The sequence below is a fragment of the Asterias amurensis genome, chromosome 2, assembly GCF_032118995.1.
Source record: "Asterias amurensis chromosome 2, ASM3211899v1".
Taxonomy (NCBI): Eukaryota; Metazoa; Echinodermata; class Asteroidea; order Forcipulatida; family Asteriidae; genus Asterias; species Asterias amurensis.
The window spans coordinates 20,623,943-20,649,612 of NC_092649.1; the positions used below are offsets into that span (position 1 = coordinate 20,623,943).

The window sequence follows — 25,670 nt, forward strand, 5'->3', positions numbered from 1 at the left end:
AATTTATTCGTTAAAGGTGCAAAAATTGAAAAAATCATAAAATATCGTGTGATGACGTCACTATGACGTCATTTCACAATTCACGAGAGCTTGCCAATATCTAACAACCTACCAAGTTTCAACATAATCGCATAATTACTTAGAGAGTTATATTAGTTCAAAAAGTGCACCTTTAAGGCCGCGTCACGTGACCCCCAATGACGTCATTGATCTGAAACTTCACACATATGATGGCTGCCTGACAGTTAACGTGTGTGTAAAATTTGAAGTGATTACAAAAAACTTCACCACACACATCTTCAAAAAGTCCATTTTGACGAGTTTTCAACCTGCCACTAGAGGGCGCCGTTGCATTTTGTGACGCCATTGGTATTTTTTTTTAACTGCCCACCCTTGCCACGCACTAACATCGTTAAAAGCAACTTCATATTTTTTGCCAATTTTGAATTAGAGGGCCACTTCCGGTTTCGACCGGAAGTAGAGGTCATGTGAGGTCACGCACACGAAACAAAATGAAGACCTTATTTATCCCTCCCCAATCCCGCAAACAAAAACCTACGGTCTCTTGTGGCTGATTTGTTATAAATTTTCAAACATTTAAAATACAACACCTTTAAGATGACGTCACGTGACTTCTGATTATGTCATAATGACATCCTTGTTTCGCAATGATCATTGCACCAATACCTTTCATCCCTGAAAATTTCATTGCAATTGCTCTTTGGTAACATTGCAAATCAGCACTTATATGAAATTTTTCTGAAGATGACAAATAAAAAAAAAAATAATAATAACTAGAGCTAAATTGCATTTGTGCACAAATGCAGAGCTGTTTCGTCATTAAAAATTTCAAATTTCTCAACTGAGTTTTAAATTTGTTGGGTATTCAAAGCAATTTGCCCAATGTGGCATAAATAAAAAAACTTTTTGGATAATACCATGTTCAGATAGCAATTTATGTGTTAAAGGTGCAAAAATTGAAAAAAATCATCAAAAATCATGTGATGACGTCATCATGGCGTCATTTCAAATTTCACAAGAACTTGTCAATATCCAACAACCTACCAAGTTTCAACATGATCGCATATTTACTTAGGGAGTTATATTAGTTCAAAAAGTGCACCTTTAAGGCCGCGTCACGTGACCCCCAATGACGTCATTGATCTGAAACTTCACACATATGATGGCTGCCTGACAGTTAACGTGTGTGTAAAGTTTGAAGTGATTACAAAAAACTTCACCACACACATCTTCAAAAAGTCAATTTTGACGAGTTTTCAACCTGCCACTAGAGGGCGCCGTTGCATTTTGTGACGCCATTGGTATTTTTTTTTAACTGCCCACCCTTGCCACGCACTAACATCGTTAAAAGCAACTTCATATCTTTTTCCAATTTTGAATTAGAGGGCCACTTCCGGTTTCGACCGGAAGTAGAGGTCATGTGAGGTCACGCACACGAAACAAAATGAAGACCTTATTTATCCCTCCCCAATCCCGCAAACAGAAACCTACGGTCTCTTGTGGCTGATTTGTTATAAATTTTCAAACGTTTAAAATACAACACCTTTAAGATGACGTCACGTGACTTCTGATGATGTCATAATGACATCCTTGTTTCGCAATGATCATTGCACCAATACCTTTCATCCCTGAAAATTTCATTGCAATTGCTCTTTGGGAACATTGCAAATCAGCACTTATATGAAATTTTTCTGAAGATGACAAATAAAAAAAAAAAAAATAACTAGACATGATTGCATTTGTGCACAAATGCAGAGCTGTTTCGTTAATAAAAATTAAAATTTTGTCAACTGAATTTGAAATGTATTCTTTTTTTAAAGCAGTTATGACTAATCCAGGCTATTAAAAAAAAACAATTTGGATTATACCATTACCATGTTCGGATAGCAATTTATTCGTTAAAGGTGCAAAAATTGAAAAAAATCATAAAATATCGTGTGATGACGTCACTATGACGTCATTTCGCAATTCACGAGAGCTTGCCAATATCTAACAACCTACCAAGTTTCAACATAATCGCATAATTACTTAGAGAGTTATATTAGTTCAAAAAGTGCACCTTTAAGGCCGCGTCACGTGACCCCCAATGACGTCATTGATCTGAAACTTCACACATATGATGGCTGCCTGACAGTTAACGTGTGTGTAAAATTTGAAGTGATTACAAAAAACTTCACCACACACATCTTCAAAAAGTCAATTTTGACGAGTTTTCAACCTGCCGCTAGAGGGCGCCGTTGCATTTTGTGACGTCATTGGGATTTTTTTTGAATTTTGAACTGCCCACCCTAGCCACGCACTAACATCGTTTAAAGCAACTTCATATCTTTTTCCAATTTTGAATTAGAGGGCCACTCCCGGTTTCGACCGGAAGTAGAGGTCATGTGAGGTCACGCACACGAAACAAAATGAAGACCTTATTTATCCCTCCCCAATTCCGCAAACAGAAACCTACGGTCTCTTGTGGCTGATTTGTTATAAATTTTCAAACATTTAAAATACAACACCTTTAAGATGACGTCACGTGACTTCTGATTATGTCATAATGACATCCTTGTTTCGCAATGATCATTGCACCAATACCTTTCATCCCTGAAAATTTCATTGCAATTGCTCTTTGGGAACATTGCAAATCAGCACTTATATGGAATTTTTCTGAAGATGACAAATAAAAAAAAAAATAATAATAATAATAAAAAAAACTTTAACAAAAACAAGAGCTGTTTCGCTGCGCTGCGCTACGAAACAGCTAATAATAATAATAATAATAACTAGACATGATTGCATTTGTGCACAAATGCAGAGCTGTTTCGTTAATAACAATTTAAATTTTGTCAACTGAATTTGAAGTGATTACAAAAATCTTCACCACACACATCTTCCAAAAGTCCATTTTGACGAGTTTTCAACCTGCCGCTAGAGGGCGCCGTTGCATTTTGTGACGTCATTGGTATTTTTTTTGAACTGCCCACCCTTGCCAGGCACTAACATCGTTAAAAGCAACTTCATATCTTTTTCCAATTTTGAATTAGAGGGCCACTTCCGGTTTCGACCGGAAGTAGAGGTCATGTGAGGTCACGCACACGAAACAAAATGAAGACCTTATTTATCCCTCCCCATTCCCGCAAACAGAAACCTACGGTCTCTTGTGGCTGATTTGTTATAAATTTTCAAATATTTAAAATACAACACCTTTAAGATGACGTCACGTGACTTCTGATTATGTCATAATGACATCCTTGTTTCGCAATGATCATTGCACCAATACCTTTCATCCCTGAAAATTTCATTGCAATTGCTCTTTGGGAACATTGCAAATCAGCACTTATATGAAATTTTTCTGAAGATGACAAATAAAAAAAAAAAAATAATAATAATAACTAGACATGATTGCATTTGTGCACAAATGCAGAGCTGTTTCGTTAATAAAATGTTCAAAATTTCTCTCTTAATTTGAAATTCTCTGTGCATCAAAGCAGTTATGACAGTCCAGCCTAATAAAAAAAATAATTTGGATTATACCAAGTTCAGATAGCAATTTATGACTTAAAGGTGCAAAAATTTAAAAAAATCATAAAATATCGTGTGATGACGTCATCATGACGTCATTACACAATTCACGAGAGCTTGCCAATATCCAACAACCTACCAAGTTTCAACCTAATCGCATAATTACTTAGGGAGTTATATTAGTTCAAAAAGTGCACATTTAAGGCTGCGTCACGTGACCCCCGATGACGTCATTGATCTGAAACTTCACACATATGATGGCTGTCTGACAGTTAACGTGTGTGTAAAATTTGAAGTGATTACAAAAAACTTCACCACACACATCTTCAAAAAGTCCATTTTGACGAGTTTTCAACCTGCCGCTAGAGGGCGCTGTTGCATTTTGTGACGTCATTGGTATTTTTTTTGAACTGCCCACCCTTGCCAGGCACTAACATCGTTCAAAGCAACTTCATATCTTTTGCCAATTTTGAATTAGAGGGCCACTTCCGGTTTCGACCGGAAGTAGAGGTCATGTGAGGTCACGCACACGAAACAAAATGAAGACCTTATTTATCCCTCCCCAATCCCGCAAACAGAAACCTACGGTCTCTTGTGGCTGATTTGTTATAAATTTTCAAACATTTAAAATACAACACCTTTAAGATGACGTCACGTGACTTCTGATTATGTCATAATGACATCCTTGTTTCGCAATGATCATTGCACCAATACCTTTCATCCCTGAAAATTTCATTGCAATTGCTCTTTGGGAACATTGCAAATCAGCACTTATATGAAATTTTTCTGAAGATGACAAATAAAAAAAAAAATAATAATAATAATAATAATAATAATAATAATAAAAAAAACTTTAACAAAAACAAGAGCTGTTTCGCTGCGCTACGCTACGAAACAGCTAATAATAACTAGACATATGCAGAGCTGTTTCGTTAATAACAATTTAAATTTTGTCAACTGACTTTGAAATTTTTTTTTTTAAAGCAGTTATGACTAATCCAGGCTATTAAAAAAAAAAATTTGGATTATACCATGTTCGGATAGCAATTTATTCGTTAAAGGTGCAAAAATTGAAAAAATCATAAAATATCGTGTGATGACGTCACTATGACGTCATTTCACAATTCACCAGAGCTTGCCAATATCTAACAACCTACCAAGTTTCAACATAATCGCATAATTACTTAGAGAGTTATATTAGTTCAAAAAGTGCACCTTTAAGGCCGCGTCACGTGACCCCCAATGACGTCATTGATCTGAAACTTCACACATATGATGGCTGCCTGACAGTTAACATGTGTTTAAAATTTGAAGTGATTACAAAAACTTTCACCACACACATCTTCAAAAAGTCCATTTTGACGAGTTTTCAACCTGCCGCTAGAGGGCGCCGTTGCATTTTGTGACGTCATTGGTATTTTTTTGAACTGCCCACCCTTGCCACGCACTAACATCGTTAAAAGCAAATTCATATCTTTTTCCAATTTTGAATTAGAGGGCCACTTCCGGTTTCGACCGGAAGTAGAGGTCATGTGAGGTCACGCACACGAAACAAAATGAAGACCTTTTTTATTCCTCCCCAATCCCGCAAACAGAAACCTACGGTCTCTTGTGGCTGATTTGTTATAGATTTTCAAACATTTAAAATACAACACCTTTAAGATGACGTCACGTGACTTCTGATTATGTCATAATGACATCCTTGTTTCGCAATGATCATTGCACCAATACCTTTCATCCCTGAAAATTTCATTGCAATTGCTCTTTGGGAACATTGCAAATCAGCACTTATATGAAATTTTTCTGAAGATGACAAATAAAAAAAAAAATAATAATAATAATAAAAAAAACTTTAACAAAAACAAGAGCTGTTTCGCTGCGCTTCGCTACGAAACAGCTAATAATAATAACTAGACAAGATTGCATTTGTGCACAAATGCAGAGCTGTTTCGTTAATAACAATTTAAATTTTGTCAACTGAATTTGAAATTTATTCTTTTTTTAAAGCAGTTATGACTAATCCAGGCTATTAAAAAAAAAAAATTTTGGATTATACCATGTTCGGATAGCAATTTATTCGTTAAAGGTGCAAATATTGAAAAAAATCATAAAATATCGGGTGATGACGTCACTATGACGTCATTTCACAATTCACGAGAGCTTGCCAATATCTAACAACCTACCAAGTTTCAACATAATCGCATAATTACTTAGAGAGTTATATTAGTTCAAAAAGTGCACCTTTAAGGCCGCGTCACGTGACCCCCAATGACGTCATTGATCTGAAACTTCACACATATGATGGCTGCCTGACAGTTAACGTGTGTGTACAATTTGAAGTGATTACAAAAAACTTCACCACACTCATCTTCAAAAAGTCCATTTTGACGAGTTTTCAACCTGCCGCTAGAGGGCGCCGTTGCATTTTGTGACGTCATTGGTATTTTTTTTGAACTGCCCACCCTTGCCACGCACTAACATCGTTAAAAGCAACTTCATATCTTTTTCCAATTTTGAATTAGAGGGCCACTTCCGGTTTCGACCGGAAGTAGAGGTCATGTGAGGTCACGCACACGAAACAAAATGAAGACCTTATTTATCCCTCCCCAATCCCGCAAACAGAAACCTACGGTCTCTTGTGGCTGATTTGTTATAAATTTTCAAACATTTAAAATACAACACCTTTAAGATGACGTCACGTGACTTCTGATTATGCCATAATGACATCCTTGTTTCGCAATGATCATTGCACCAATACCTATCATCCCTGAAAATTTCATTGCAATTGCTCTTTGGGAACATTGCAAATCAGCACTTATATGGAATTTTTCTGAAGATGACAAATAAAAAAAAATAAAAAAATAATAATAATAATAATAAACTAGAGCTAAATTGCATTTGTGCACAAATGCAGAGCTGTTTCGTTAACAAAAATTTCAAATTTCTCAACTGAGTTTTAAATTTGTTGGGTATTCAAAGCAATTTTACCCAATGTGGCATAAATAAAAAATAATTTGGATTATACCATATTCAGATAGCAATTTATGTGTTAAAGGTGCAAAAATTGAAAAAATCATAAAAAATCATGTGATGACGTCATCATGACGTCCTTTAATATTTCATAAGAACTTGTCAATATCCAACAACCTACCAAGTTTCAACATGATCGCATAATTACTTAGGGAGTTATATTAGTTCAAAAAGTGCACCTTTAAGGCCGCGTCACGTGACCCCCGATGACGTCATTGATCTGAAACTTCACACATATGATGGCTGCCTGACAGTTAACTTGTGTGTAAAATTTAAAGTGATTACAAAAAACTTCACCACAGACATCTTCAAAAAGTCCATTTTGAAGAGTTTTCATCCTGCCGCTAGAGGGCGCCGTTGCAATTTGTGACGTCATTGGTATTTTTTTTGAACTGCCCACCCTTGCCACGCACTAACATCGTTAAAAGCAACTTCATATCTTTTTCCAATTTTGAATTAGAGGGCCACTTCCGGTTTCGACCGGAAGTAGAGGTCATGTGAGGTCACGCACACGAAACAAAATGAAGACCTTATTTATTCCTCCCCAATCCCGCAAACAGAAACCTACGGTCTCTTGTGGCTGATTTGTTATAAATTTTCAAACATTTAAAATACAACACCTTTAAGATGACGTCACGTGACTTCTGATTATGTCATAATGACATCCTTGTTTCGCAATGATCATTGCACCAATACCTTTCATCCCTGAAAATTTCATTGCAATTGCTCTTTGGGAACATTGCAAATCAGCACTTATATGAAATTTTTCTGAAGATGACAAATAAAAAAAAAAATAATAATAATAATAATAATAAAAAAAACTTTAACAAAAACAAGAGCTGTTTCGCTGCGCTTCGCTACGAAACAGCTAAAAAAACTTTAACAAAAACAAGAGCTGTTTCGCTGCGCTTCGCTACGAAACAGCTAATAAAAAAACTTTAACAAAAACAAGAGCTGTTTCGCTGCGCTTCGCTACGAAACAGCTAATAATAAAAAAAACTTTAACAAAAACAAGAGCTGTTTCGCTGCGCTTCGCTACGAAACAGCTAATAATAAAAAAAACTTTAACAAAAACAAGAGCTGTTTCGCTGCGCTTCGCTACGAAACAGCTAAAAAAACTTTAACAAAAATAAGAGCTGTTTCGCTGCGCTTCGCTACGAAACAGCTAATAATAATAATAAAAAAAACTTTAACAAAAACAAGAGCTGTTTCGCTGCGCTTCGCTACGAAACAGCTAATAATAATAATAATAAAAAAAACTTTAACAAAAACAAGAGCTGTTTCGCTGCGCTTCGCTGCGAAACAGCTAATAATAAAAAAAACTTTAACAAAAACAAGAGCTGTTTCGCTGCGCTGCGCTACGAAACAGCTAATAAAAAAAACTTTAACAAAAACAAGAGCTGTTTCGCTGCGCTTCGCTACGAAACAGCTAAAAAAACTTTAACAAAAACAAGAGCTGTTTCGCTGCGCTTCGCTACGAAACAGCTAATAATAATAAAAAAAACTTTAACAAAAACAAGAGCTGTTTCGCTGCGCTTCGCTACGAAACAGCTAATAATAATAAAAAAAACTTTAACAAAAACAAGAGCTGTTTCGCTGCGCTGCGCTACGAAACAGCTAAAAAAAAAAAACACGAAAGTGAAGCCCTTAAAATTGCTTTTTTTTGAGGATTTTATATCTGAATTTTTACCTTAAACTATCCCTTTTCCATCAACAACAGCTTTAATGACTTCGTGGTTAGGGGGTCGTTTGATTTGATTTGAACATGTTTTGAACTCCGTTTGCAACAAAATCTTCATGAATCAACGATCAGTCAACAACGCACATCGAGAAATAATTCAATGAACTTTGCCCCACAACGCCCTCTGTTGGCAAAAGTTGTCCATGTTATTGGTTGTCCAAGGCTGTACATTGTGCACAGTCTGCAGTCATTATGCACAACGTTCGGCAATTCTTTACTCCGTTCTTGAACGTGTACTGCATTGAAGTCTAGTCAAGAACATAATGAATATGGAATTATTAACAGCCGTCAACGGCCAATCACAGCGTGCAGAGAGTTGGTCAGAATGGACTTTGGACGACTGTGTGCGTTGTGTATGTGCTGTGCATACTGCATGGATGTACCACCAGTGGGCGACCGTGTACTGTGAGGATACTCGGCACCATGTGGTTTGTGCATCGTGTTTTCAATTGATTGTACGTGTTTTCTGAAACGAACGACAGCAATTCCGGTCCCGATCACGACAAAATTAAATCTAGCAAGTATCTAGAATTGTCAAACTTACTAATTTAAAAGCTTTAGTAAAAATTTTCTGTGGGATTTTGCCACTGAACCCTCATTTATATGTGAAAAGGAATAATTATTTGACTCGCCCGGCGGGCTAGTGAGAAATGGTTTTAAGTCGTCCGCCGCTATTTTCACTCGCATTTGGCGATCGGGCGACCGCTAATTTCGAACCCTGCTGCGTTAAGGTCGAACCCTGTATGTTCCACCAATCAATCTGTGTAGTATATAATCACAAATATTTGTTTAGACAATTCATTTTGTTTATGTCTGTTTGCAAGTTTAATGACAATTTAAAGGCATCTCAATGACGAGTACAGCATGGTGTTCTATATTCTTTTTTTTTATAAGGAAAGAAACCTAATTGATACAATGTGCAAGTCTGTTTGATCTTTGAAGTTTTGTTTCTTTCACCATCTTGACAGTTTTAGATTCCCTGCCCCTCCCCCCCCCCCCCCCACCAACACTAACAAAAAAACACCTTTTAAATAAGGGAATCAATGTGTGGTGAAGAGGTTTTCAACTAGTGGTTTAATCCCAACGAGGCCTGGTTCTTGATAATTTTGCCGAGACGAAGTCATGCCCATGTTTCAACACTTTTTACTGGTCATAAACAAAGGTTTATACACACCCACAGGACGCCCTCTCCACCAATAGGAATAGCGAAACTGTCTGAGGTATTTATGAATGTGTTATTATTGTTTGATTTTGTTGCAGCTTGCAAACACAGAGGAGTACATCGACAGTATATTTCAGGGAAACCTTGGGGAAGTTCTAATCAGGTATAGTAATGATACTCATTCTTGGTAAGATCTAGCCTTGCTCAAGGCAGTCGAATTATTCACTCCGAAAAAAGACCGCCGCTGTATAAAAACCCAGCCGTATCCACTGTGCGTAAAACCCAGCCGTATTCACTGTGCGTAACATCGCACAACACGATGCCCCCGTACACTATCCGCATGCGGAGGCCGTCAGGCCGACAGCCTTGTAGGATCTGTGTCGAAGCCACTGACCTCATTACTATAATAAGCGAAGAGTTCCCACGGTCAGCTCATTACCATAATGCCCGCGAAAGACGAGACATGTTTACCTCACACCACCACCACGGACGCATGATAGGGTCCAAAGGTCGTGATAACAGAAGTGCGTGATTGGACGTCAAAATGAATAATTCATTTGCCTCACATCCTGTGTTGTCTGATAGGTCTGACGAACGATATACATATTCATGAGCTGCATACTAGCATATCCTCGAGCCCCCCCAATTTCGTCCACTATTGGAATTTTTTCAATACAACACATTAAAACGGGAAGATACAGATCCGACAAGGCTGTCGGCCTGACGGCATCCGCATGCGGTTAGTGGTGTACGAGTGCGATGACCTGTGTGAACAGTATTCGTGCGATGTGACAGTGTGTATACGGGTGGGTCATTCGGTGTGATCGCACACACCATGCACAGAGTATACGGCGGGTGGGTTTACAGCTGCGTCTTTTCGGAGCGAATAATGCGACTGCCTTGAGCAAGGCTAGGTAAGATCAGTTCTTTTGAAACCATGCCAACCTTTCAACACTACTGGTAGTGTTTCAGTGCAAGAGTTCCTCCAGAATGTTGACATGCGTGGGACATGAAAATAAAATTAAAATAAAAGGACTGGGCCCATTTTCATAGGAAGCAGAAAATATTGTCTGACAATGTTATGCTTAGCAAAATAATGCAGGATGCCAGTCACAGTAATATGGCTAGCACTGTGGCTGGCAACCTTATTCTGGTAAGCATACTTGTTGGTGTGCTTAACTACCCATACGCTTAAGCAGCTTCAAAACCTGCTCCAAAGTCAATTAGCCCGCTGAGTTGAACCATGTGTCATTTCCAATTTCTTTCCTGTATACTAAATATGACATGTCACACTGTGCCAATATTTTGTGTCAGATGATGTAGATTTGCTTTTTGATTGTTTATTTAAGGTGGTTTGAATTGATTGTGGATATTGTATGATGATCACATCCCTTTCTGCATTTATTAATATGGTGTGCTACTTCTATGTTCTTTCCTTTGTTTACCATTTTAACATGTTTGATGTGCCAATAACTATCCATATATGCATAGTGATTTGAATTTCTTTGTTTTGTGGATATTATTATGACAACGGCAACCCTTTATGCATTTATTTATCACTTGCCATTTCTATGTTGTTTCTTGTATGCCATGTATACTATCACATGCTATGTGCCATACTGATTCATATGCATGGTCATTACAGAACGTGCTCTATGATTAATTTTGAAGTGATTTGAATTGCTTTGTCTTGTGGATATTATTATGATAAAAAACTTTTTGCATTTATTAATGTCATGTGCCATTTCAATGGTCGTTCATGTATACTCTACAATGTAACACTCTGCTGATTACAATTCATGATGTGCCTGATGATTCAGTCAGTGCTATTTGATTGATATTTTGAATTGATTTGAACTGATTTGTATTGATTTGATTTGTGGACACAATATTACATGTATATGGTGATCACAACCCTTTCAACATCTATCTATACATGTACCCTATGCCATTTCCATGTACTTTCCTTTATATACAGATATTGCTCTTTGATTGTTCATTTTAAGTGCTTTAAAGTGATTTGAATTGATTTGATTTGTGGACTGGATATTGTATTGTGATCACAGTCACAACCCTTTTCTGCATTTATTAATACCATGTGCCATTTCTATTTTCTTACGTACATTAATGCACCATGCGTATTTAAAGTGATTTGAATTGACTTGATTTTTGGATATAATATGATTATCACATTCACAACCTTTTCTATACAGTAGTACAAACTGCCTTTTATGATGCTTTTACATGATGCCATGATAATTGAATGATTTGCAATGATGATATGATTGATAATTGATAATTCTATCATATTTGTGTGTGTACTTTACATGTATGTGTATACTGTATACAGTTTGTCTTTTCCATGTAGATTGTAACTGTTTTTGACAGCTGTTATTTTGTTAAATGCCTGTCTTCCTATAGATTTTTATAATTTGACAACCCAAACCCCTTAGTAAACTTTATTTAGTTTACTTTCTGTATTCATGTCTGTTGTAGATCTTATATATATAGAATAGGCCTATTTTATAAGAATCCACACTGTACTTCATTATATCATGGCTACCTCCATGATATGCAGTTTGGCTTTAGTGAGGCTCAATTCCCCAACTTCCATCTTCTCCTATGTAACTCTACACCAAATGTTCACACTAAGTCTTTCTGAATTCTTTACTTTGGGATTTCAAATGTTATATTTCAGGATAATTTCAAACCTCATTTTGTATGTAACAAACTATAAATTCTTATACTTTAATAACCTGATTTTCTTTATTTATCTATGTCTATTTTGGGGTTAGGGTTATTTTTTATTAGATTTTTATATTTGATAAAGATCCAAAGCTCTTTTTTTTGCCAAGATTCTGATAATTTGATAATCTAAACCTTTTAGGTTTTCTTGACTTTCAAAGTACTAGTACATGTATGTGGGTCTTTAATTTTTTGAAAATTCTAGCCCTATTTCTGTCGCTATGTGACTTTTCTGTACTAGATCTAATCAATGTGGATTCTCACTTGGTCTTTTCTCTGCTTTAATTTATAGATGTAATAACGTGATGTATGTGAGAGGCGTTGAAGAAGAAGAAGAAGATGGAGAGATGAGAGAATGATGGCTTCTTGATCAGAGGCAGATGGTTTGGACTTTTCGGATAACCATCTGAACCAAGCACAGTTTTCATCCAATCTATGTTGGTGGTGCTGACAAAACTTTGCCTGCTGAAACTGACATTCCTTATGTGACAACTTGCAGAAGAACATTATTGCAAGCTTGTGTAAATATTAATTGACCCCCTTAAAGACAATTTTGTTTTGTAAACTGAGTTAGGAAATAGAAGTTTTTGTTTTTGTAGACATTGAGTTGAGGTTTCCAAGCAGAGTGAAGGTCGTCGTGCGTATTTGTGCCGGATGGTCCAGTTTAAAACTGTTTGGATTGTCCAAGGTCCCTAGAGAAATCTCAAATTTGTTATCCTTTATGGACCTATAAACATTATTTTCCTTTCATATGACGTGAATTTGATAACATTTCTCAACCATGCTAAAACTAAGCAATGGGCCCTTAATGTGCTTCATGCATAACTAAAAGTTATTGACAAGCATGTAGCTAAACTGAATTTTCACTTCATTGTTACGATGTAAGTAAACAATTAAGTAAACACTGTGAGTTTACACGGAAAGTCTGCTGCCACCTAGCGTTCAAAGGTCTCCCATTGCAATATGTTTACTGCATCATCGAGATTCCATGTAGTGAAACACAGACCAAACATCAGTGATTTTACTGACAATTTTACTAAAGTTTAGAACTCAAACTTGATGCGACACGACTTGTGTGGTAGTATTACTTTCTTGTTCTGATCAAAAGTCCAGTATTGTACCAAGGACCTTGCTGGCTTATTTAAAAACACTTTAATTTGTCCATGACATTTGCACAATAATTCCCCCTGCCTTTTTTATTTGTAAATGAATCGTGCCTTTTGAGTTTATATGGGATTAGGTTTGAGAGTAAGGCCAAAAAGAAAGAGGCTTATTGGATTAGAAAGACCCTCTTTAATAGTTAAAAAAACCGAGTCACTGCAGTCTCGGTTCATTAATCATTGTCAACAAAGGAATACAAATGTATTGTTGGTCTTTACTGAGTCAAGCTAAGTTGCTATTGATGTCAGTCAGTACTTGTTTAAGACTCACAACAAAATTGTGGTTTCATATGGTTTTTAATAAACATTGAAGATTAAGTCACCTTTGAATGATGCTATTATTTCCTTCCGGAAAATCTTGTAGAGCTTATATTAAATTACTGATTTCCGACAACGTCGAAACGGCCCCGCTAAAATGGCGCTAAGTCTATCAATGCGTCCGATATTGAAATATGAAAAAAAACAAAAAAAACAAACATGAGTCTACCTCAAAAGCAATGAATAAAGCACCTTGTAGGATAAAAGAGGTCGGAACAAAATAATGAAATATAGGCCTAAGTATGGAATGATTATTGTTTGAAACCGGGCGGTATTCAAAACTGCATAATGTATTTCACTATTTGGAAATGACTATTTGGTTTTGGCGAGCAGTTAATAATAGCCCCCTGTTCAGTCTAAACGGTCACATAAGAAACTTTGCTGATAAATTGCATATCTAATGGAAGGGGGTCGGTTGGTCCGTGTCCCCCTCCATGTTTGGCTTCGAATTAATGACTAGATAATGGGCAAATCAGACATTAACCAACTTCATAAATCAATTTCAAGGTTATGTGTAGAGCGTCAACGAAAGATATCCTGTTTACGAGCCATTTTGTGTTCCTTGCTGGATCGTAAGAGACGCAGAGCTGCCGGGCGATACACGGCGCGCTGCCCATCGTGGGGAGGTTTCCCACGCCATGAAAGGCTCGAGTTCGCTTATTTTTTCGTACACTGATATAGGAGTACATCCACTGTACATTGTACAATGATACACTCGCATACTTAATACGATTGTTTTGCTACATAAACGGCAAGTGTGCCCCCCCCCCCCCCCCCTCACCCTCACTAGCCCACCCAAACCAGCCCCATAAATAACTAACAAGAAAATTTGTTAATGCACTTACAATGTAAGTGTTAAACTGGGTAAAAGTAATATAACACGTCTCTGGAAATGCGGTAGGTGAACAGTTCCACTATAGAGCACATATAAATGTACTATGCAATTTAATTGTTTTTCCTGGGCCCTATTATTAAAGGGAGACAGTTCTGTATCACATCAAATTAATGGCAACGACAACTTTGGGTTATTAAAGCCTATAACAACAGCTTTCGAAATTATAAAAAAGCAGTACGGAAACATTTCACTTCGAAGTGACGTTTTTATGTTAAAAATAACAGTTTTTTAATGCCCCAAAGATTGAATCTGAGGAGTGTTTCTATCATAATGCTTCACAAAATGTGTATTCTGCATCCCAGATGAAATAAGAGATTTTAGGAAAACTTTTACGTTAATGTGTGCCCTCGCTTACAAACTCTAGGATCCACTGTATTGTTATGTATGTAGGGAAGCAATTAAATGATTCTGGTTATTGTGTTTTGGAAACGAATGCCACATCCCGAAGAATACACCGGTCTTATTGGCTCTTCCATGCATAGAACGTATGGATCAACATGTCCAAGGTGTGCCAAAGTTCTTGGATACGAATTACACCCGAGGAATATGCCTGTTTTTAATTTTTTAGGGATAAAATCAAAATCAATACTGTGTTCCATCGTATGAGTGTATTTCTTATTTTACATGTTCTTCGAGTTCATAAACTGGTTTACCCATGAGAAAAAGTGTACGATGTTGATTAAAAAGTATGAAAAGCTATATACAAAAGCTTTTACTCTGTAGGTGAGCCCTCGAGTCTCAATGATAAAGTTCAGGGACGACACAATATTGTATAAACTACCAATGAAGGGGGGGGGGGGGGTGGGTTCTGTACATCTTAATTAACATAAGGGATGAGACTGAAAAATCAGAGTGACTCTAGAAATTAAGCTGGATTACGGCGTCATCCCCTAATTGAGTACATGTGCACAATAGTGTCTTTATCGTTGCCGTCACAAAGGTTGATCTACATTCCTAAGTTAAAAGTTGACTGAATACATTACTATTGAAGTTGGTGCGCAAGATGCTCTTTGATGTTTTGTGTTCCCTTATTAAATTACTATAAGTCCATTGAACACATTTTGCCGTATACTCTGGGCGGTAATGTGACTTGTGCGATGTGTACAAAGAAGTAACCCAGTTATGGTGTAACGTAATCACTGATTTACAGTGTGTATAGACAAGTCAGTATGGCCAATCTTTTCGAGACGACACGACATACTCTAAACCTATGGAACAACTTGTAGTTCTGAGCGCTTGAAAGATTTCTAGCGAAGACATGGAGGATATATTAGCTCTACGTATATACAAGACTTTTGTAGGGATTCTAGGCATTTTGGGGAATAGCCTTGTTTGTCTTGTCATCTTCAAAGTACGATCAATGAAAACTCGTACGAACGCCTTCATCTTTCACCAAGCAGTTATTGATTTATTGGGCTCTTTAATGATTCTCTTGAAGAGCGAAGTTCCTTTGCCTAGTCCGCTTCCCGATGACGCACTAGGCTGGTTTCTATGCCATGTCTGGTTCTCTAACCTCGTCTTGTTTTACTTCTTCGTCATTTCAACTTTTAACCTGTTGGTGTTGACCATGGAGCGGTACTTTGCAATCGTTTACCCCTTCAAGTATCTGGCGGTATTCATGAAGTATCCTCGCCTGAAAGTTGGGGTCATCATGGCGATTTGTTGGGTCATCGCTGCCGCTATGAAGTCGTATCTAATGTTTATCTTCATCTTACAAGATGGCGAATGCCTTTCCGTTCCAGGATCAAGGGCTGTAGGGATCATTACTGCCTTCTTCGAGTACGTCGTCCCAGTTGCTGTGATGCTCTTCGCTTACATTCGCATCAGTGTGGAGATGAAGCGGGGAGCAGCCCGTGTCGGCCCGGCACCAGCCCAGCATCTCCCCGGTGGAGCAAACGCACCAGACATGGCCGAGTCACTCCTCCGTGCAAGGCGTAGCACCTTTAAGATGCTTCTGATCGTCTTCATCACATTCTTGATCTGCTGGACGCCGAACGAACTGATCTTCTTCATGTTTAATGTTGGCTGGCTGGATTTGGAGTTCAACGAGTGGTATTACTTGCTGTCTGTTGCAATGGTAGCAACCAACTGCTGCGCCAATCCAGTGATCTACGCGTTCAAATACCGTCAGTTTCGCTCCGGTTTAAAGGAACTGTTCTGTCTTTGTAGAAAAAGTCGTCACAACCTTGACAGCTCATATATCGCTGCTGGTGGTTACCCAACACAGCTTCAAGAAGACATACAAACTACCTAAATAATAACGTTCACCAATGCTTATATTTAAGTGTGAGTTCAAATAGCGCTAGTTTCGCTCCGATTTAAAGGACTGTGCTTTCTTTGTAGAAGACGTTGTCATGCCCAATTCTTGGTAGCTCATCTATCACTATATGTACGTGGGTATCCAACACAGCTGCAAGAAGACGTAAACTACCTAGTAGTTCACCATCCACTGCTTTAAGTGTGAGTTGACGTACCGTCAGTTGCGCTCTTGTTTAAAGGAACTGTTTTGTCTTTGTAAAAGAAGTTACCCCAACATTGACAGCTCAATATTACGCTACTGTGGGTATCCAACACAGCTACTACCTAAATAGTATGGCTCACCATCACTGCTTTAAAGACACTGGACAGTATTGGTAATTTGCCAAAGACTAGTCTTCTCATTTGGTGTATCTCAACATAAAATAACCAACCTGTGAAAATTTGAGCTCATTCGGTCGTCGAAGTTGCGAGATAATAATGAAAGAAGAAACACCCTTGGCACACGAAGTTGTGTACTTTCAGACGCTTGATTTCAAAACCTCACATATTCTAAATCTGAGGTTTCGAAATCTAAATTAATTTGTTTAGTTCTTTCTCGAAAACATTCGTTAGGAGGGATCCGTTTCTCGCAATATTTTTTATCATCTCTCCCCATTACTCATTACCAAGTAAGGTTTTATGGCAATAATAATTTTGAGTAATTACCAATAGTGTCCAGTGCCCTTAAGTGTGAGTTCTAATATCGCCTGTTTCGCTCTGGTTTAAAGGAACTGTGTTTGATTGTATAAGACGTTGCCCAATTCTTAACATCTCATATTTATCGTTGACGTGGGTCTCCAACACATCTTCAAGAAGACATGTAAATTTCCTAAATATTATGGTTCACATCACTGTTTTTTGTGCGAGTTCATACGTTGGACGACTTTTCAAGAATGAATGTAGTCCAAGTGTGATGTGGTGTCTGCATTAACTGTTATGTTGCCTTTTTGTAGCTAATTATCAATACCTTTTTCGTCATGATTATTTGCTAATAGATTATTCAAAATGTATTCTGCCTTTCCAACATGAATTGTACCACTTATCGAAGACTATAATGCACCACGTTATGCGGGGATTGACCTTTAAACATTTTGAGGAGCATGCAACCTTTTGTTGGCCGGCCACCAGGGCCCTTCCATTGCAAAGCTGAAGCGTGTTGCCGCTGAATGTATTGAATACATGAGTCCTTTGTGTACGTACACAATGAGTCATTGTTGTGTACGTACACAATAAATCCAAATTTATCTTGTACATACGCAATAACTTTTCGCATACGTATAAATCTATCATATACGTACATAATAAGTTTGGAGTTACCGTGTACTTTAATATTAAGATAGTGTGTACGTACACTATAAGTTTTGGACTTTGGTTTTGATGTACATGTATTGTGTACGTACACAATAAGAGAGATTTTAATTATTCATGTGGCGGTAATACGCTTCCGTACAAAACAGCCTTACTCTAAGTATTTATTTGTCGGTAATTGAGAACGTTTTTCAGTTTCAAAATTCAAACGCATGCTATGTATGGATGTGAATAACATGTCACATCTCTTAGTCAAAAGTATGATCTATGTACTTAAAGGGAAGGTTACATGTTTGGGAATTGTCAAAGACCAGTCTTCTCACTTGGTGTATCCCATCATAAGCATACAATAACAAGCCTGTGAAAATTTGGGCTCAATCGGTCATCGAAGTTGCGAGAAAATGATGAAAGAAAAAACACTCTTGTTGGACGAGTTTGTGTGCTTTCAGATAGGAATAAAAGACTTCTAGCTAGAAGTCTTTTATTATTTTATTGAGAAATTACCTCTTTCTCAAAAACTAGTTACTTCAGAGGGAGTTGTTTCCCACAATGTTTTATACTATCAAAAGCTCTCCAATGCCCGTTACCAAGTCAGTTTTTAAGTTCATATTTGTTTTGAGTAACTACCAAACGCGTATATTTACTTTAAAGGGTAATGTAATTTTTCGAGTAACGATGTTTTCCCATAGAATGTCAGACCTAGCTAGAACCACACAAGGTTTTTAGTGTTAAAATCACTGACTGGTTTGGTCCTTAAGGCACGTTTTTTCTCGAGGAAAAAAAAAACAACCCAGAAAGTGGGTCTTGTGGCTAAGTAATGTTGCTGATGTGGATTCAGGCACGGGCGAACTGTTTTTGTGTGTTCGTGGTGAATTCAAAGCAAATTGACTAGTGGAAGATTTGCTGTTTATTTTCATGTGAATCTGTGAAGTTTTTTAACAGGATTCTTGGAGAAATGGCCTTGCTGTGCTGGGGAAAGATATGTAAAAGATAATCCCTTGAAAATGCCATGCTGGTGCAAGTCAGACATTCGACCGACCGTGTTAAATTGTGATTACCATAACACATAATTACTCTAAGTTAACATGTGACAGTTTAAAAAGATTTCGGCCAATTTAAACGAATTGGGGATGAACAAAAACACCTAGAGTGGGATTTGAACCAACAACCTCCCGATTGTTGTGCCCGCACTCTACCAATGAGGCCTGGTTGGTCGTCTCCCTATTCAACATCATTTATTTGGTGCCAGTTAGAACCCAAGTTTGTGAAAAAACACGTCGTTTTTGCAAAATTAATAGGGGATTTTTGGGACGCTTGTATAGTAGCAGACTCGCCAGGTCAAATCTATTGTTTTCGGTAATCTGCGCATGTCCATCAGAACTACGTAAAAAATACTAAAAGGTGCTATGACTCGCTCTCTGTACCAGCAACGGATAATGTTAGTTTAAACAACCAGTTTATGCAGAGGGTGTGTTCGTTTAGCGTCCCTGGGTCGACTCCGGTCTGCCCCGGAACGTTCGAATAGCTTTGACGGGGCTCACCCGGGTCAGCCCCCAGTACCCTGCTTGTGGAGTGTGTCAGGGGCACACCCGAGTGAGCACTGTAAGGTCGACCCAGGGAAGCTTAACCAACGCACCCATTGTAAGCACTGTTAGTTCAAGTTTTGTGTGCAATGATAATGTTCTTGCGGATACTCTGTTATGACATCCTAGATCTTCTTTAGCACCACAACAATGACCTTATTTCCTATGGGAAACATTTACACAAATTTCAATAACATTTCTGACATGTCGTGGCCGGGCAGATAACAACCCAGACTCAAGCTCTGATGGTGTTGCTGTGGGTTCGAGTCCCGGTCGGAACACTTATTGTCACTATTGTTACTACGTCGACGGGACGTGGAGCCGTTGGTCCCGTGTTGTTTAACAAAGAACACGGTGCTCTTATCGTAGAGGGAGTGGTTCGTCCCGTTGTTCCTGGTCGGATTACCTCCATATAATTTGCACCATTACACTGTGGACTTGGTGATGTTAGTTAATTAGTTTCATATACTTTGTACTTCATCAATACAAAACAAGTAGCTTTCCAATGCCTTGCAGGAAAATTTTGAACTTTGAAGTATCTGAGCGTCACTGAGTGATTTGTATATGAGTGCTTTATAAGAAGCCATATCTGAACAAGTTTTGAGAATTGCTCGCAATCAGTCAATGCATTTTCTATAAAAGTGTAAGTTTTCAACGATTGTATTTTGTTTTGCTTGCTTGGAAGCCCAAGCTCTGTGGCTCTTTGTTTGTAAACAATATGATTTCATTATGCAACCTCGTCTCTATCCTATGGATTATCTATTTTTGTATTATTCTATTATTCTATTATGAGTGTTATCATAGAAAAGGAAGAAACCGCTGTCTTTATTGGTCTGGGAGGCCGCTGGAAAAATAAAAAGCACTTGGGCACCCTTGCTCAAGCAAAGAGATGTGCATTTCGGTTAATCTCTTTGTCTGACTTTGAAGCCTTTGTAATAGCCTTATCCATGAGTTAGAAGCTTTCTTAATAAAAAAAAATAATACGGAAGTTTTTAACCTATTGTTAAGCTAAGGTTGAATTATCATCTCCCTTGATATTACGGGAGTTAAGTTACTTGGGATTAAGTTAAAGATGGACAAAACTAAAAGCACTTCAGATGTCCAACCGCATTATAAACAATGTTCTTAGAAACGAGATTTCCTTGATGAAAGAAGGACATACAAATAAGTGGAGGAAAGTATATAGTAGGTTAAGTATTTGACAGTGTAAAGGACTGAATAGTTAGTAGGGCATGTAAACATTCACATCGAACGCATTGAATTATTAAAGGCACTGCACACGTTTTTGACCCAAAAATTTTGATTTAAAATTCAATAGGTATTTTGATGGGGGTCGAGAAAGTTACAAGCTTTCATTTGAGCCATTGCTCAAAAAAGTCCACAAATTATAGCAGCAGTGAAATAAAGTTTTTGTCGGGATCCCGACAATATCACGTGACCAATTCTTATGTGTTTAATAAGAAACGTTCTAAATTTTGGTTATGGTTCCTGACCATTAAAAGTAAAAGTTAAACATTTTTTCGTTAGAGCGGGTGATACTCTTTGAAATACCATTCACTCAAAAAAACTATTTTTTAATGTTTGGGGTCAAAAATCTTACAAAGCATGTTTAAAGACCAGTCTTCTCATAATTATTTCAGTGGAAATTACCTTTTTCTCAAAATCTACGCTACTTCAGAGTGAGCCGTTTCTCACAATATTTTATACTATCAAGAGCTCTCAAATGCTCGTTACCAAGTAAGGTTTTAAGTTAATATTTGTTTATGAGTAAACCAAACGTGTACCTTCCCTATATAGGCAGTGCATATGAACCTGTATGTCACAGTCAATAAACGCTAGGTGGCAGCAGACTTAGGCTTGGAATGAGGTGCATGCTGGTCTAGCTAACGATCAAGACACAACAACAGTTAGCGCTTGCGTAATGGGTATTTTGGAAACGGTCTATACTGTTAACGTTGTTCTGACCATGCACACATTTATGAGATAAAAGTCTATCACTCATTTTAAAATTGTAAATTATTAAGTAATCTGTATGATAAATCAAACTCTCTTTTTGTTCTACTATTAAAGAATGTGTATGACAATCAGCCACACTTTCTGTAAGATAACAAGTCATTAATATTATTTTGAACCGGCACTTGTGGATCCTTTTGCCATTGGATTGGTCGACACGCGTCACGTGTCTTACTTCATTATGCCATTTATACTGTTCCGTTACTCCAAAATGTAGCATATAGGAGTCCTATATTGATTAATATAGGATGCTCGGAACGCTTCGCGGCTGCGCTTTGAGTATTTTGCATTTAGGGCATGCTTCAAGAATACTTGTCAAAGACGAGTACCCTCACTTGATGCATCCCAACATAATGTATAAATATTGCAAACCTGTAAAAAAGTGGGCTTCAATTGGTCATCGAAGTTGCAAGAAAAATAATGACAGAAAAACACCCTTGTTGCATGAGAGTTGTGTGCTTTCAGATGCCTGAGAAAGGTTTCATGCCCGGAAACTTTCTCACATCCAAATTTGGGGTAAAAATTACCTCTTTCTCTCTAAACTATTACTTCAAAGTAGCCGTTTCTCACAATGTTTTATAATATCAACAGCTCTCCGGTGCTCTTTCTGGATCTAAGCACGCTTTCGTGGTAGGCTTAATACGTTGTTCGAAAAAGCGATATTCCTTTAAAGCAAAATAACAATATTACTAAAAATATAAAATGTTGACATTTTCAAACATGTTCAACTTCAGTTTTATTTTTATCGGAATGCAATTTGTTGAAGACGAAAAAACTGTGGTGTTTTTGCAAACCTCCTGAAAACCAATAAATAATTTGATTATCAACCAACTTGAACATCTTCCCATATGAGACAAAGGTATATTTGCTAACCCCCTCGATTCCGATTCTATAATATAGAAACTGGAGTGGTCACTACTTGGAGAATGAAGTGAGACAAACGAAGGTCTGAACTTGAGTGTTTGTGCAAGGGGAAAATATTGATAAACGCATGGTTGAAAATGAATGAAAGCTTCATCAGTCTGAAATGACTCATCTTTTTGACTACTTTTGTTTTCAGCCACCGTGTATGGTCATTTGAACTGAAAATTAAGATTTTGTTTAAAGGCACTGGACGCTATTGATATAAGCACTCAAAATATCGACTAGCATAACAACTTACTTGGTAACGAGCAATGGAGAGAAACGGCTCCCCCTGAAGTAACGTAGTTTTTGAGACAGGGGTAATTTCTCACTCAATTATTGAAAGACTTTGTAGGCATCTGAAAGCACACACATTAATTTGTGCAATAGGGTTTTTCTTTCTTTCATTATTCTCTTGTAACCTCGCTGACGAATTGAGCCAACATCATTTTACAGATTTGTTATTTGATGCCATGATGTTGGGATTAGTGAGAATACTGGTCTTTTGGCAACAAACATGCCCGGTGCCTTTAAAAGCTTTTATGGCTAAACAAAATTTGCAGGAACTATTTCATCCCAAATTATGTTTGCAGTCGGGCCAGTATGTTATTTCAATCGACACCAATTTTCGATCGTCAATCCTATTGCTGTTTTTACAGGTAGAAGGGTGGCAAAAAGGGTTAAGTGGTGTATCTCAAGTAAATGTGAGTCTTGAGTAATTTCCCATCATTTTATCATAGAAGAGAGCATTGTATCATTTTGCACGTCATACTTGTGTCGACCGTTTGTGCGGCACCATAATGTATACGAGCCCTAAATGTAGCCCGGACCTAAATGTAGCCCCAAATAGCCCTAAATGTAGCCCGGACCAAAATGTAGCCCCAAACATGTACCTAGATGTAGCCCGGACCTAAATGTAGCCCCAAACATGTACCTAAATGTAGCCCGGACCTAAATGAACTTAGCCACAGACATGACACTACTGCTTAATGGTGTTCCAAAAAAGACACTTCGCGTCGCTGTCGCCGTCGCCGTCGCGGTCGCCTTCGCCTTCGCCATCGCCGTCGCCGTTGCCGTCGCAGTTGTCATCGCCGTCGCCTCCGGACTCCTGAGGGCGCTGTTTCACTGTCCTGCACAGGGCTGTCAAAATATTTAAAAATGTAAGGGGGACGAGGGCTGCAACCGTGACGGCGTCGGCGACTGCGACTGCGACGGCGACATTGACGGCGACGGCGACGGCGACGGCGACGCAAAGTGTCGTCTTTGGAACACCATAACTGCTAGATATCCGTCTGTGGATGTTCAATCTATGGTATAAGATTTACTTGAACTGGGGACAAAGTCCATTGCGTTGTTTCCATTGTCCGAAACCGCTCCCCCCCCCTCCCCCCAAGACACACACAAACACCCACACAAACACCACAAACATTCCGGATGCTGCGGTCTCAGGACTCGTTTCGGTTTAGTTAGTAAGGCAGATGACTCCTGCATGGTGCCAAGTGCATTCGGCGGTAGTTTGCTCAGTCCCAAACTGCACTATCAACTGTAAAATAGGTATAGCCTCAAAATCCTTTTCTTTTTGTCATTTTCTTTTGTCCTTTTTTTAATTTATTTTTATTACTTTTATTACTTTTATTATTATTCTTCTTATACGAGACCCCACATAAACCCACCCTGTAAACAGCTGTTGCTTTTATCTGCACTTCGAATAGTTATTATTTAAACACTTTAATAGACCGATTGCATTACAAATGTTTTCATGTGATCACGTGACCTAAGTGAGCATTGAAAAACACAGTTACACAGTAAAGACATGGGAAGACTCGTACCGATGGACCATAATTGGCTGTATTTTCACTAAATAATCCTTAACTTAAAAGGAAGCCCTTTTTGTTAATTTGAATGTTGTGATATTGACTTTTTAAATCACATTTGCTGTTTGATATTTCCAGCAATCTACTACAAAATGCTCACGCGCCGTTTGCGTTGTGCACAGCGTCAAGTCGGGCTGAAGGGAGATTACGAAGTTGATCCGACTCATAGTTGACAGCTACCCCTTCCAATCAAATAGTTTGAGGGTGAAAAATAAGGGATTTGCAGCTCCTATTTGGTGTAACTGTGTTTACCCATTACTGGCATTGTTCAGCCACCGGTAAGGTCTCATGTTACAATCCCGGAATATTCTTCAGTGATTTCGAGAATTGAGTCTTTATTGAACAACAAATTGCAACAGTAATCATGTCTTTTTACCGCACGTTTTATCCCATGTTTGTTTACATAATAATAACACCCACAACAGGTCACGTGACGCACGGAGCGCAATCGGTCTATTGAATCCAGTTTATTATGCATGTTTTTTATTTGAAACGAGTCAAACAACTCGCCCTTTCATTCATTGTAGCAATCATAGTGTGTAAGGGGAGAAGCGAATCATACATGTAGCTGTGTATCCGACCATCAGATGAGACAAGTGTGATTTTTAAAAAAAATTATTAGATAAGTGCATCTTTATACAGAGTTTTACTATAGATGGGCAGGCGCCGTTTGTATGATAGTGCGGGTAGGAAACGAAAATGGGTAGAGAATGCAGAGGTTGATGAGGAAAACGCATGTTTTTGGTGTGGTCCCTGGTAGTAAACCATCCCTTGGTTGCTTGGACGTTGCTTTTGGAGCTGTCAATACGGCGGTTAAAACTGCACTTACTATCTTTGATGTTTTTATATATCTCCACGGAAGAAAGGGAGTGTGGGTTTATTAGAGATCGATCATTGGTGGTGCACGACAACTGACAAACCATTCAACAACATAGTGTGTGTATGGGAAAAGAGAATAACGCGTAGCCCTTGTGCAATCAGACTATAAAGACGAGACTGTATATGTGACCAAAAAACAACATTTTGATGGTTTTGTAGAATAATAAGCATCGTAAAGAGTGTTTGTAGGAAGGAGGACACGCACAAACAAAAATAAAGTAATACCGGAA

General features: G+C 38.0%; 2 protein-coding genes across 2 annotated transcripts in view; both read left to right on the plus strand.

The window, feature by feature from the left end:
- The window catches only part of LOC139953171 (small nuclear ribonucleoprotein F), a 41,802-nt gene extending 28,115 nt beyond the window's left edge, over positions 1–13,687 (plus strand). Inside the window, exons 3-4 of the mRNA XM_071952606.1 lie at positions 9,563–9,627; positions 12,502–13,687. Coding sequence (XP_071808707.1) covers positions 9,563–9,627; positions 12,502–12,568 — 132 coding nt within the window. The 3' untranslated portion in view covers positions 12,569–13,687. The remainder of the gene's footprint in view (positions 1–9,562; positions 9,628–12,501) is intronic.
- Positions 13,688–13,813: 126 nt separating this feature from the next.
- Positions 13,814–21,755, plus strand: LOC139953152 (galanin receptor 2b-like). The gene has a single exon (XM_071952582.1). It carries the CDS (start codon positions 15,841–15,843, stop codon positions 16,834–16,836), a length of 996 nt encoding a protein of 331 aa, XP_071808683.1. The 5' UTR covers positions 13,814–15,840; the 3' UTR covers positions 16,837–21,755.
- Positions 21,756–25,670: the final 3,915 nt, after the last annotated feature.

Excerpts from the sequence above, each read along its gene's own strand:
- LOC139953152 (XM_071952582.1), top strand. The coding sequence starts at position 15,841 with ATGGAGGATATATTAGCTCTACGTATATACAAGACTTTTGTAGGGATT.